The following is a 14,188-nucleotide window of genomic DNA, read 5'->3' on the forward strand; positions in this document are numbered from 1 at the left end:
GCAGTAATATCAGACAAACTTTGTTTTCTGTTTTCTTTTACTGTCCTCCAAAGTTGTCGTGCATCTCTTTCATCTAGTTTTGAATGTTTCCCTTTTCTTGGAATATTTTCTATACTACCTCGCTTCCGAAAACGATCTATTACAGATGTTATTGTTGTTCGGGGTATTCCCAATCTTCGATATATTTCTTGCTGTTTCAGTCCCGTCTGATACCAAGAAACAACTACTTCTTTGACATCATTATTCTCTTCGAGTAGTAGCTATATTGTTCACATTGACAATATGCACAGCAGACGAGAATTTGTGACGTGTAAATTTGTCACGTGATAGTCACGAGGGCATTATTAAAATAGCGTCCTTTTCACCGACAATAGTACCTTCGTTTATTTATAGTACACAGATAAAGTCATAGATGCTTAAACACAAAAACTACGCAATGCAATACGCAACGCGACTTTGGACGAACACTACTGGCACAATACTGTAGTTTTTAATGTAGAAATAAAAATAATATAATAGGGATATCTAATCAATGTAGAAAACTTTAGAGAAAGATTTTTTTTTTATTCTTTAACAAATGACTAAAGATGTAACTTTTACCAGATACCGTAACTCTGCAAGTAGAAATGGTAGAAAAAAACAAAACATGTTCGGGTAAGTGACAAATTAAGTTAGTTTTCAATTGAACATTAAAGCATAATTTTCTGATAGAAATATTTACATGCAGCATGGTTTTTAATGAAAAAAAAAACATGTTTGTTGTTTTAAAATAAGATTGTGCTTCTTCTCGGATGGGATGTGAGTTTTGTGTTAGACCTGTGCAGCTTAATGAAAGCATTTTATCCATCAAAGCACTTATCTGGAATTTAATACCGGGACAAAAGTACATAATTGGAGACTTTTCAGCAAAATCTATCAGAGGTATTTTTTTTTTGAAGAAGTTATCTGATTGTCTAAGCATGTATGTTTGTGTATTTACTAAATACAGCCTATCTGTCACATCTATATAGAAATCCCCCCACCTACAGAGTGTCTGGTACATAGAGGAGCTTTGGACACAGAATTTGTTGTTTGCAATAATTATTTTGAAGATGGATGCAGACGATTAGGTTAGATATTTTAAACCATCTAAACAAAACTTGAGATATAACCGAGTCAAGCTAGTTTTTTTCTGGTACCGCCTTTCAGTCACTATTTTATCTTGCAGAAACCCCAGAAAAACAATCTGAATTAAAGATAACAATTAGTGTTATTAATATTGATCCTATATCTTGTGTTGGTTCTACAAGTAAAAGTTTTGAAGGACGTTGCTCCGAAGGAACAACACTCAGTGGAAATGGTAAATTATAATCAAAAGCATGATACAAAATGATAATTTCTCTAATAAAAGTAATTTTCTTTATTATATAATTGAATGATTCCAAGCTCTCTGAAATCAAACATTTTGGAAATCATAAGGAATATAAGCAACTGCACTAGACTTTCCACATTAATAAAACATTTGATTTTTTTCTACATTTGGCCAAAAATAGATAATAAATTCCGACTTATTTATGTCAAGATAATTATGTAGACATGCTTTTGAACCTACACGTATATTGACATGACATAAAAAATTCGCATGTCAGCATTGATAAATTGCACGTTTACGTCTTACATGCATGGTGTCAGATACTGGCTTGAGTAAGTGAATTTACCTATATTAAAATTGGATTCTGTAAACATATTGGTAAATTGCATGTCAACGTAATCATCCTTCATGTTAATGTAATAGACTTGCATGTTGATATGTATTTTTTTTGTTGCATTTTGACATATCATATTTATATAAGATGACGGGGGCAGTAATATGCCACCATACTGTAATGATGAAGGTCTAAGAGATGTAAGGCACCACTTCTGGTAAAAATGTTGGCATTTGCTGAGGTTTCTAACATGTACAAATGATCCATCTTAGTCGTCATGGCGCGTCGTCAAGACGGCGCGGGATATACACCAGAGCAAAGGAAGATAACTAAGCAGAGGTGAGAGTTAACATGATATGACAAGATATACAGTCAAAACGCTTTTCCCAGTTTAAATACACACTACATGGGTCTTTCAAACTTCTAAAATGTACTGATCATGATTTAAAAAATAATGACATGAAGTATACCTTTCTTCAAAGCTACAGAACAATTTTACATTTACAATCTATTCAATGTGATTCCTCTCAATATTAGCAAACAGTCTGAGGAATATGGAAAGCCGTAGGGTACCCCCACATTATTACTATTTTCCCCTATACAGTACCAACCAGACCCAACCTGACACCTAAGCAGTCCCAGAAAGCAGTCCCCGGGACTGCTTTGGGACCGCTCTGGGACTGCTGTGGGACTGCTCTGGGACCGCTGTGGGACTGCTCTGGGACTGCTGTGGGACTGCTCTAGAAAGCAGACCCAGCAGTCCCTGGGACTGCTTTCTGGGACTGCTTTGTTCACTCATGCATGAAAAAGGTTCTGAGTGACATGATAGCTCCGCCCCTTGTGTATTCTGAATTTGCAGGCTCTCTGTTGTTGTTTTGTTTACTTTCAGCAGAGAGGTGTTTAAGATAAAGAATAAAAAAAAAATCAAGGATTTTTTACAACAATTTAATAAGTAGAGATAGATATACATGTAATTACTAAATGTCTTCAGGGGCTGTAAATTTACACAATTGTAGTCTAGAATTAATTTTAAAAAATGAAAGTAGTTAAAAGGGAAGTCAGGAGATGACTTTTAACCTTTAAATTAAACTTTTTATACAGATGTTTGAAAAAAAATATATCTAGGCCTATTTAATTAATTAATGCTAATTTAAACTTTAATACAGGTGTTTGAAAAAAAATATCGAGGCCTATTTAATTAATTAATGCTGTCAATATTACGGAATGTACTCAAAGTTTGCATTAGCACTATTTAAAAACAAACACACAAGCAAAAAAAAAAAAAAACAAACAAACAAACTTGTCATTACAATAAGACATTCAGAGGGACGTACTGTACTGGATTTTTTTTTAAAAATTGAAATTAAAGCTAAAACCATATGCATGCTAAAAAGAGCATTCCATGCTATTTTTTACCGCCCTCAAATAAAACTTAATAATTTATTAAATGACCATGAAATAAAATTATTCTACCATTCTTCAGTCATTTAAAAAATTATATTTGTGAACAATTATTGGGGGATTTATTTATGAATTTGTTTTTGATTTATAAACAAGTGATTAAAAGAGTAAATTTATAAACATTTTAAAATATTGGGAATTGTGACTTATTTCTTACTTGTTTTGTTTGTGTTTTCCTGACCGATTAATAAAAAGCAATACAAATGTATAAAATGGTGTCAACACCTGAAGTTTCAATCGCCTTCGGGCATGATTAGCAGAAAGTCAATGCATGTTATTTGGGTATCAGTGTTACACATCACTGAACATGCTGGTCAACAATGACACTAATTTCAATCTATGTACTACAAAAAATCTTTGTTTCAATAAATGTGTATAAATTTATTTCGGGATTAATTAATTTTGAACATAATCTGAGGGTTCCATTCGCGTGATTTACAGATGTACATGTACACTCAAACGTTTATATAATAAAAGTATTATTGTTTTTTGTTTCATAGATAATTTAACGATAATTAAATTGGCAAGTCAGTGAAAATAATCATGACTGAAATATAATACACAAAGAATTTTTTAAAAGCTTTAGTACTTAAGAAAACTGCATTCAGAGTATAGTATGGATATCGGCCTTGCTCTATAATTATAAGGCCTATTTAAAGCTAGTTTTGATAGAAAATAAATAACTCAAGCTTAATTAGCTATAAAAAAAAATTAAAAATAAATAAATATGGAAACCAATATCAATCACAGTAATTTAGAAATTGATTAATTTTGGTGAAAAATTAATATACCACAAAACTGTGTTTAAATATTCATGTTATTTATAGGTGTGAACGTCTTCTTTGTTCAATATTTATTATTTGTTTCTATACGCGTAGTGTGATTTTCTTAACAGTTAAAAAATGACTGTCGCATGAGAATTGATACTGCTCAGAAAGAAATGGATCATCAATTTCAACTGCATTTTATAGTTACATTGTTTATTGGTAATCTCATTTCTGAGTAAGCTCCGCCCATTAAATTAATTAACCCCGCCCACTGGGACTGCTTTCTGGGACTGCTGGGACTGCTTTCTGGGACCGCTGGTACTGCTCTGGGACCGCTGTGGTACTGCTCTGGGACTGCTTTAGCAGTCCCAGAGCAGTCCCAAAAAGCAGTCCCCGGGACTGCTCTGGGACTGCTTTGTGTCAGGTTGGGTCTGGTTGGTACTGTATAATTATACCAAAAATAGTTATCTCGTCCCAGAATAGAAATCTTGCTTTTTAAAAACATTATTATTTTCCTGCAACAATCTTCTCTGTCCATGTGTACACATTATTTTTATTTTGCCCTAAAATTATGATAGTTATTCTCACTCAACAATTATAATCTTGTCAGTCAATGTGGACACATTATTTCTTTACGCTTCCAAATTATAATCTTGTCAGTCGATCTGATCACATTATTTTAATTTTGCACCAAGATTATTATTGATTATAAATAATAAATGGGCGTACATGTAATAGTTATCATGACGTGCATTGTAGAATTTGCAATTTACGATTTTAGGCAGGTGTTACAATTATTTGCATCATGATAATTTATTTAATTACACTGAAATATACAAATTTTTGCATGTCGAACTGATTGCCAGTTTTGTGCAATTTAATTATTTTTATGTGAAATATCTATTGAAAATAGCTAGATTGTAATACAACATTCAAATTATGTGACGTTCAGTGATCATACGCAAATTATCTAAGAAATAAAAACTACTAGTGATTTTATGTTTACAACTTAAAAGAAAAATAATAATGTCAGTTATGGGAGCAGTCATTTGCTTTTGGGTTAGGTCAGGGTAAGTTTTATTTATTTATTTTTTTTACCTAAATTTCAATAGGATGGAGCTTCATCATAATATTTTTTTTTTCTTTTGATTATTTGTGTGAGGAACAAAATAGTCTCTTTTCACGTTTTGATCAGTGTTTCTGTCAGTATATGTTTAAGCCTACATTGTACAGTTTTTTTTAAATAAAATAAGAAAAACTTTATACATTTCCTTAATTAATATGAAAGAAACAACAAAAATGTAGGCCAATTGCAATGTTAGTGTACCTGCCCAGACACAGCCAATAAAACCCTGGTCACACACAATCCAAAAAGTCCTAGAAAAACACTAGGTATCGGGTAGAACAGTTTATTAAAAAGCGTGCGTATAAAAGGCTGTAACAAATACAAAAACAGAATTACAAAGATATCAAGCATGGATACAACAAACATTACTGAACAGTATGCATGTACACACAATTCACAATATATCCCAGATGCATACTTGGCACTTAAAAGAACCTGTATGACTAGGTGACTAATGAACTGACATTAAACACAGTATTGCATTTTATACATAATCAGATTTATCCCTAAAAGATAAATACAGTTATTGAGAATGACGCTTATTGCTTTCTATTTTGAAATTACGTATTGCTTACAAAGAGCAACCCGTTTTCCGGAATTATATGGTCCTATCATGACGATTCTATGGTTAATAAAACATCAGCATTAATGAGCATGCGCTAGGTCTTTTCAACTCCCCATCTTGTTCAGAGCAGACGAAATCATCGGTGTTCAAAAATAAATCAAGTATCATCGGTTAAGTATTGTATCAATCGAAGAAATTCAAGTATGAAAATCGCATAAGACGAACATATTAATTCATATTTAAGGAATTTGTTTAAAATTTATTGACTTATTTGTTAGAAAATAGTAATGTAAAACAACAGAATTTTATTTTCATTGCTTGATTAAATAGAACACATGTTGGAATATTAATAATTGGGAGTAAGAAAATCTTTGACGGTTTTATTCATTATTTGCAAGAAAATGAGCACTGGATTGTTGAGAATGGGATCTACAAGGAGATCCAAGACAAAATCGCCTTATGCCAGACGCCCTGCACGTGCTTCCGGCCCCTCGGCGCGCCCGGTGCAACCAACACAAGAGTCCTCACAAATACAGCATGCGGGAAGTGGTAGCCAAGTGATTTATGCTCCTACCTGTGGCCTACAAGACACATCCGAGGTCAGTCCCGTGAATGCCACACTGCCAGTGAACATCACAGGTGACCAGCCTCAGCTGCAACAGACCTTTAGTGTTGCCGCATCTCAAAATATTCCAGATGTGCAGCCTCTGCTTCAAGACACCTCTATGACTACAGCAACAAAAAATGTTGTGTATCAGCCAGGTATGCATGTTAATCCCCTAGTCAGTATTACATCAGATCTTGGGGCTAATATACCATTGACAACACAGGAAAAAATTTGGAATAATGAGTATATAGATCTTGCTAGGTTATTGCATTTAGATCCAGCTGCTGAAATTCAGCAACTGCTTGTGTTTGAAGATGGAGAAATTAAAATAAAAAATAAATCTAAGGATAGAAAAATTGCAAACATTTCGGAATGGACTGATTCCTTTTTGATTTATGCTGCCATCTACTTAAAAAAGTTTCCACAGCACATTCAGGGCATAATAAAGTATATCAGTTCAATAAGGCTAGGGGCTTCTCGGTCTACTACACTAGGGTGGAGGGATTATGACATTCAGTTTAGACTTAGGCGCTCAAAAAATAGTATGATCAGTTGGGAAAACATTGATGCAGAATTATGGTTGATTTACATGGGTCAGGCAGCAGTCGCTGAACGCAAGCCTACTTCTAATTTGCACCAGCACAAGCGTTGTTATGATTTCAACTTGAAGGGTTCATGTCTTAAAAAAGATTGTAGATTTTCACACTCTTGTCTTAACTGCGGCAAAAACCATCCCTCCATCAACTGTTACAGTAATCAAACCAGCCATAGTACATCAAAAGGGGCTACTCACAATGTCGGTCGTCAAAACATCAATCCCAATGTGACCCAATCAAGATTTTCAAGGCCATTTCGGCAATAAAGATCCATGCCTTTGGGATCTAGGTTTTACACCGATCAATGTTACCACTTTAAACATTTTGTTACAAGATTATCCAGAAAAAACTGAGGCAAATCAACTTTTACATGGGTTTACATTTGGTTTCTCATTGAACTATGAGGGTCCGCGGGATCCAGTATCTTGTAAAAATATGGTTTCAGCATTAGAGCATAAAGATGAATTGTTAGCTAAACTGAACAAAGAAATTGACCTAGGTCGCATAATGGGTCCATTTGATGCCCCCCCATTTCAAAATTTTCATTGCAGCCCAATAGGAGTTTTACCTAAAAAACAGGGTGGTTGGAGGTTAATCACCAATTTATCTGCTCCACATGGAAAGAGTATTAACGAATTCATTAATCCTGAAATTTGTTCAGTTAATTATTCATCTTTCGATCAAGCCGTTAGCATGGTACAAAAACTGGGGACAAATGCACAATTAGGGAAAATGGATATTTCAAATGCATTTAGGTTGTTACCAATTAGACCCGAAGATTTTAGTCTGCTTGGTTTTAAGTTTCGTGATAAATATTATGTAGACAAATGTTTACCTATGGGTTGTGCCATATCGTGTGCTTTGTTTGAAAAATTTTCCAGTTTTTTACAATGGGTGGTAGAGTATAACACCAACTTGAAAAATATTGTTCATTACTTAGATGATTTTTTATTTGCTGGAGCTCATGGAACAAACAATTGTAAATATATGATGGATTTTTTTCAAAATATCTGTAAAAGATTAGGTGTTCCTCTTTCAGAGGAAAAAACTGAAGGTCCAACAACATATATAGTGTTCTTAGGTTTAGGTATAGACTCAGTTAATCAGTCAATTTTCATTCCAAAGGATAAAGTAGAATCTTTACAAAAAGAAATACTTGAAATTCAAGGGAAATCTAAGATTACATTAAGGCAGCTTCAGTCTTTAGCTGGCTCATTAGCTTTTATTACAAAGGCCTTGCCAGCAGGTAGAGCATTTACATGCCGCTTATATGGTTTAATGTCTGGTGTTTCTAAGCCACATCACTTTGTACGACTTTCCAAAGAAATACATAGTGACCTCCAAATGTGGTTAACATTTCTTGATGAATTTAATGGAACAACAAAATTTCCAGAATTGGAATGGGAATCTGACAAAAATGTACAATTTTATTCAGATAGCTCAGGTTCAGTGGGTTGTGGTGTGGTTTTTGGTACTTCCTGGTCTTATCTCTGTTGGCCACAGGAGTGGAATGTTGATATAAGAAAAGACATCACTTTTTTAGAGTTTGTTCCTATAGTTTTAGGATTTTACTTGTGGTCAGACAAATTACAAAATAAGAAATTAATTTTGCATGTTGACAATATAGCTTTGGTTGAAATCTTGAATCGGAAAACATCTAAGAATAAACGGGTAATAATTTTGATGAGAGAATTAGTATTGCTTTCTTTGAAGTTTAATATTCAGTTTAAAGCAGTTCATGTAAGAGGTTGTATAAATGAGATAGCAGATTCAATTTCTCGATTGCAGTGGAACAGATTCAGGCAGTTAGCACCATGGGCAGATTGCCATCCTTATCAAGTACCTATTCAATTTTGGAACCTTTTGAAGGGCATGTCAATCATTTAATAGAAGCTAACCTCTCCAACAACACAAAAATTGCATATGACAAAGCCATGGTTGTATTTAATGACTTCAGATTACAATTTAATTTGCCTCTATCTTGGCCACCTCCAGTAGATCATGTAATCAATTTTGTGGCTTTTCTAGCATCAAAAAATCTTTCTCATTCTACAGCTAATGTATATTTATCAGCCCTGAGTCACAGTTTGCAAGTGCACGGATTGGACAATCCAGTCAAATCTTTCATTGTGCAAAAAATGTTAACAGGTTTAAGAAGATCTAAGCCTACAAAGGACATCAGAAGTCCTGTAACATATCAGCTTTTACTAAAAATTTTGGATGTTTTACCTATGGTTACACATTCAAAATATGAGCACTTCTTATTTGGGTCTACATTTGCAACTGCATTTTTTGGTCTTCTTAGAATAAGTGAAATGGCAGTAGCATCAAATAAGAGTCGAAGAAATGTACTTCACCTTTCAGATTTACAGTTAAGTAATGAAAATATCAAATTAAAGTTGCGTTTTTCTAAAACAGATCAGAGTGGAAAAGGTTTAGTCATTACTATCAGCAAATCAGTAGAGTCAACAGTGTGTTTTAATTTGTTAGAAACTTTCTTGCAATTCAGATCTCTGGTGGATGGCCCTCTATTTTGTCATATCAATGGTACACCATTATCGGCATACCAGTTTTCAAGTGTATTACACAAAGCATTGAGATTTTTAGGTATTGAAACAAAAACTTTCAAAACGCACTCTTTTAGAATAGGAGCTGCTACTCACATGTATTTGTCGGGCATATCTGAACAAGAAATTCAAAGAAAGGGAAGATGGGTGTCAGATGCATATAAACATTATCTCAGACCTAAGTTGATTACATTTTAGATGCAAATAATGCTATTATGATGGTTACATCATTTTCATATTGTTGTTAACCTGATATCAAAATTATAATTGGAGTTGGATTCATTTGATTGCTGTTTTCAAGTGCATAATTGTGTAGATTGTAATCATTGCTTATGTATTGTTCATAAATCTTGTAGATTCAATCTGGATTGTGGGATCATCCCTTATTAAAAGAGCAGAACAATTTTCTTTGAGTTCTCCGGAATTTGGCACAGACCTTTCTTTACCAGGGGTAAAAGTGTTATGGAAGGGAATACCAGGGTTGAGTTTTGCCAAATTCTCTGAGGTCATTTCTGACCTGTCCTCTACAAAGCCACATCCGAGGTTTCTTGTTATCCATGTAGGTGGTAATGACATTGCCAAACTTAATAACCCATTACGAAGACAACAAAAATTTATGAAAACTGTTATCAACAAGTTGAGTTTGGTTATGCCTTTGACATGCATTGTCTGGTCACATATTTTGCCCAGGGTATATTGGCGTCATTCAATTTCAAATGTTGCTGCAGAGAAATCAAGATCTAGGATTAATAGTTCTATTGCTAGCTTTGTTTTAAAGTCAGGTGGTGCTTCAATTAAGTACCCTGACATCAGTATTGTTCAAAGTAAACTCTTTCTTAATGATGGAGTTCACTTATCTCCCTTAGGTAATTATGTCTTTTTGTCAACAATGCAGGCTGCTCTTAGGCAATTTTGCTCTGGTAATGGTTTTGTTTATCCATCAAAGTGAACAGTGCATAATTTTGGAATTGGAACTGTTGTGGCTTTATGAAGATGTTATGAAATAATTTGTGTGTAATTTGTGAATGGTATATTTTACCTGTGGTCAAAATTCAGCCGCTTTGATGGCGGTTGGATTTCATTATGCTTGAAATCCAATTGGCGCAATTTTGACAAGTAACCATTTGCTGAGGGATACTGTTGTCTCCAGGTCCCCCAGCTCTGATATGGTTTGTTTAATATTTGTGAATGCTATGCTGCCAAAAGCTTACAAGTGGTAAGATCGGCGCATAGGGCATGAACATGCGAGTGGCATGTTAACTGTGAATGTAATTTGTAATAAAAAGCCATGACAGTTCCGCCAATATGAGTTGTATTATTCTTCCAAATTCTACAAGGTACATTTATGAAGTGTCTTGCATAAGAAAAATTCAAAAGCTGAGGTTATCAACCTTTAATAAAGTGTTCTTATTAGTGTTAGGAATTTCGAAATAATCAGATTTATCCCTAAAAGATAAATACAGTTATTGAGAATGACGCTTATTGCTTTCCATTTTGAAATTACGTATTGCTTACAAAGAGCAACCCGTTTTCCGGAATTATATGGTCCTATCATGACGATTCTATGGTTAATAATACATCAGCATTAATGAGCATGCGCTAGGTCTTTTCAACTCCCCATCTTGTTCAGAGCAGACGAAATCCCCTCCCTTCCCTCCCTTAAATATTATGGTTGGTTTGAGTTTTTAAATTTATTAAATAAATGTTTTTGGTTCCTTTTCTGCTGTGTGCTTTCTTTCAATTTCAGAAATCGTCATGGCTTATATACTGATGAAGAATACTGTGGACTTCGCTGTGAATGTGATAATCCTGACTGTTTTGTGTTAGCGCAATTTTGACAAGTAACCATTTGCTGAGGGATACTGTTGTCTCCAGGTCCCCCAGCTCTGATATGGTTTGTTTAATATTTGTGAATGCTATGCTGCCAAAAGCTTACAAGTGGTAAGATCGGCGCATAGGGCATGAACATGCGAGTGGCATGTTAACTGTGAATGTAATTTGTAATAAAAAGCCATGACAGTTCCGCCAATATGAGTTGTATTATTCTTCCAAATTCTACAAGGTACATTTATGAAGTGTCTTGCATAAGAAAAATTCAAAAGCTGAGGTTATCAACCTTTAATAAAGTGTTCTTATTAGTGTTAGGAATTTCGAAATAATTAATAATTACTCCTGATATACACGACTTAAGACTCAACTACCTATAAATTGAGGACCAACTTAATAAAATGACATGAATTTAATATAAATACATAAACACTCTAAACAATCATCCCTACACATGTCGACCGCGTGGTTAGAGCGTTCGCTCTAGAGTCGAGGATTAAGGAGCTGATCCTTACGTCGCGGGTTCAAATCCCACTGCGGGACGTGGAGACCGGTCGTTCGGATGAGACCGTATAAACCAAGGTCCTGTGTCGCAGTAGGTGTTGGCACGAAAAAGATCCCTCATTGCTCAATGGCCCTAAGTGCGAAGTAAAGTTATAAATTTGCAGCCCTCCACCAGCAAATGGTGGCGTCTCCATATGAGTAAAAATTTCTCGAGAGGGACGTTAAACAACGAACAAACAAAACAAAACGAAATGCTGACTTTAAACGAGGCTGTTGAAATCCCTGTAACATCAACATATCAGTAAATAGCCAGCTTCGTTTTAAAAATTGATCGTACTCAGAGAAAGCTCTTGAGTAGCGAATTAGTTATAGACATGAACACCATATACATGTGATAGCGGAATATTACTACATAAATAGGGATTTCAAAGTTGACGATGGAAAAGTTGAAGCCATCTTGTTTGTCATACAATTTAGTTGTTAATTGCCTTTTATCGTTTATAGTCGATAAAACATCTTAATATGAAACAGATGTGGCATACTCTGTTGTGTCTTTTATTTTAATTCACTGGAATATATCGAGTCGACATACGAATGAAAATAAGTATTATTAATTGGTAAAACATCGTCGATATATCTGAATGTCGAATTGAAGGCCAAAGCTAGTTTTTTTTTCTTTTTTCGTGTTGACAATTTTGAATAAATTTTGCTTCAAAAGAACATAAAAATAGGTCAGCTAATGAAAGAGCACAATTAATGTCCAATGGAATTCCAACAGTCAACTTCAAAGTACTAGTGTGTACAATTAGAGTGGTTTTTAACGAAGTAATTTTGCTGATGACCAATCACAAAATGTGAAAATTTCCGAGTTCCGTATTTATTTAAGAAGCAGTTGTCTATGATATCAATAATTTATCCTGAGGATTTGTCCAATAAAGTGTAGAGAAGTCGTAAGTTTTGATGTTATAGACTTTTGAAAAATTTGTTGATGTTAAAATTTCTAATAGTTTTTTCGAGTTTTTGAGGATCCACATTTGATTTACACCACTTCTAGAATAAGCTATAGCACAGTGCGTCTGAAGTTTCAGCAGTTAATATTTTTGTAAGGATTAACGATAAGGGCTTGATGGAGCATTTGCTGGACCAAGCAATGTATCTTTATTTGTTAGGATTTTTATGAAGTTTACGAATCCAGTACAGACTGACGTTGGTTGACAGGTATATTAAAAGTATTTAACACTGAAATATGATTTTGTGGAATTTCTTCTTTAGAAAGTGAACTGTGAGTATATGTAGGATATTCAGACGTAGAATTAAAACGAAGTTCTTCCAAAATAATTTTTTTTTATAATGAGCCTTACAAACAAAGACGACATTGTTATCAGCCTCGTCTGCTGGAACCATAGCATATTTTTCGTGTAGTTGCTCTAACTCTTTCATCACTTCCAGTTTAGTAAAAACGGAAGGGTAGATGGTTTGCATTTTGCCTTTTAATTTTCTAATACGAATCTTTAATATATATCTAAAACACTTAATCCATTCTGACAAAGTGTTCAGGTCTTCCTTTTCATATTTAGTCCAACGTTTGGCATAATTTTCGACAGAATTAATAATGGAAATAAAGTTCTGTCGCCAATTAAAAGATCGGGACTCCCTGTATTTAGAGCCTTTTACAATGATTGCTTTAAGGTCTTCACTTTCAACTATATTAACATCACCAGTAATGACGCGTCCAGCGGGACTGTAGTTGACATTTTAATAATCCTCGTAACAATGTATTTTTTTCTTTTTTTCAGGTTCAACAAAACTCGAAAGAATAAAGATGATCTGGTTATTAATAAGTGCCACTCTTATTTCTATGATTTCCTTCATTATCTAAATATTGGTTCAATATTTGAATCTGATCGCAGTACAGTTAAGGTATGCAGTGGAAATATCGGCAATTTTTGTGATTTAAAAATATATTCAAAATCAGGATTGCGATTATTTTTAGTATGTTATTTATATCGGACAAATGTATATATCGTTATTAACTATATTTTGAGGAAAATTATATATTAAATATTTTTAACATGCATTGTTTCATTCTGAAAAGTGCTGCGATCCTATAAAGATTCTGCTATTTCATTGTTAAAATCATGTTTGTTTGACTGCATACTCCATTTTTTGCTGGTCAACGGTATTAGATATAGGAATAATTAATTCAATTATTTGTAAAATCTTACTATGATCGATTGAGTGTATGCCATTGCACTAGATCGATTTATTGAGACCCTTACATTACCCTCCTATGTACTTGCATACAAATATACAACGAAATCAATTAAATAGGAAATGTACGGAAAATATGTGAATAAAATCATAAAAAAGACATTGCATACAAGTTAATGGCCTTTAAGATATCTGCAAATAAAATTTTATTTAATTATAAAATACTTTTTTCGCTGCGTCAAGTTTTATGAAATGACGTCACATCGACTCGT

The 14,188-nt window shown here is 33.9% G+C and overlaps 2 protein-coding genes across 2 annotated transcripts; both read left to right on the top strand.

The window, feature by feature from the left end:
* Nucleotides 1–608: 608 nt before the first annotated feature.
* Nucleotides 609–13,744, top strand: LOC133196738 (uncharacterized). The gene is made up of 5 exons (XM_061332597.1): nucleotides 609–654; nucleotides 775–921; nucleotides 1,011–1,109; nucleotides 1,208–1,339; nucleotides 13,502–13,744. The coding sequence occupies exons 1-5, from the start codon at nucleotides 627–629 to the stop codon at nucleotides 13,582–13,584; spliced, it is 489 nt and encodes a 162-aa protein (XP_061188581.1). The 5' UTR covers nucleotides 609–626; the 3' UTR covers nucleotides 13,585–13,744.
* On the top strand, nucleotides 6,027–10,678 carry LOC133196082 (uncharacterized). Its single transcript, XM_061332024.1, has 2 exons — nucleotides 6,027–6,366; nucleotides 9,731–10,678. Exons 1-2 carry the CDS (start codon nucleotides 6,027–6,029, stop codon nucleotides 10,321–10,323), a joined length of 933 nt encoding a protein of 310 aa, XP_061188008.1. The 3' UTR covers nucleotides 10,324–10,678.
* Nucleotides 13,745–14,188: the final 444 nt, after the last annotated feature.

Source organism: Saccostrea echinata, unplaced genomic scaffold (genome assembly GCF_033153115.1).
Source record: "Saccostrea echinata isolate AGI-Se365-2 ecotype Australia unplaced genomic scaffold, CSIRO_AGI_Sech_v1 ptg000030l, whole genome shotgun sequence".
Lineage (NCBI taxonomy): Eukaryota > Metazoa > Mollusca > Bivalvia > Ostreida > Ostreidae > Saccostrea > Saccostrea echinata.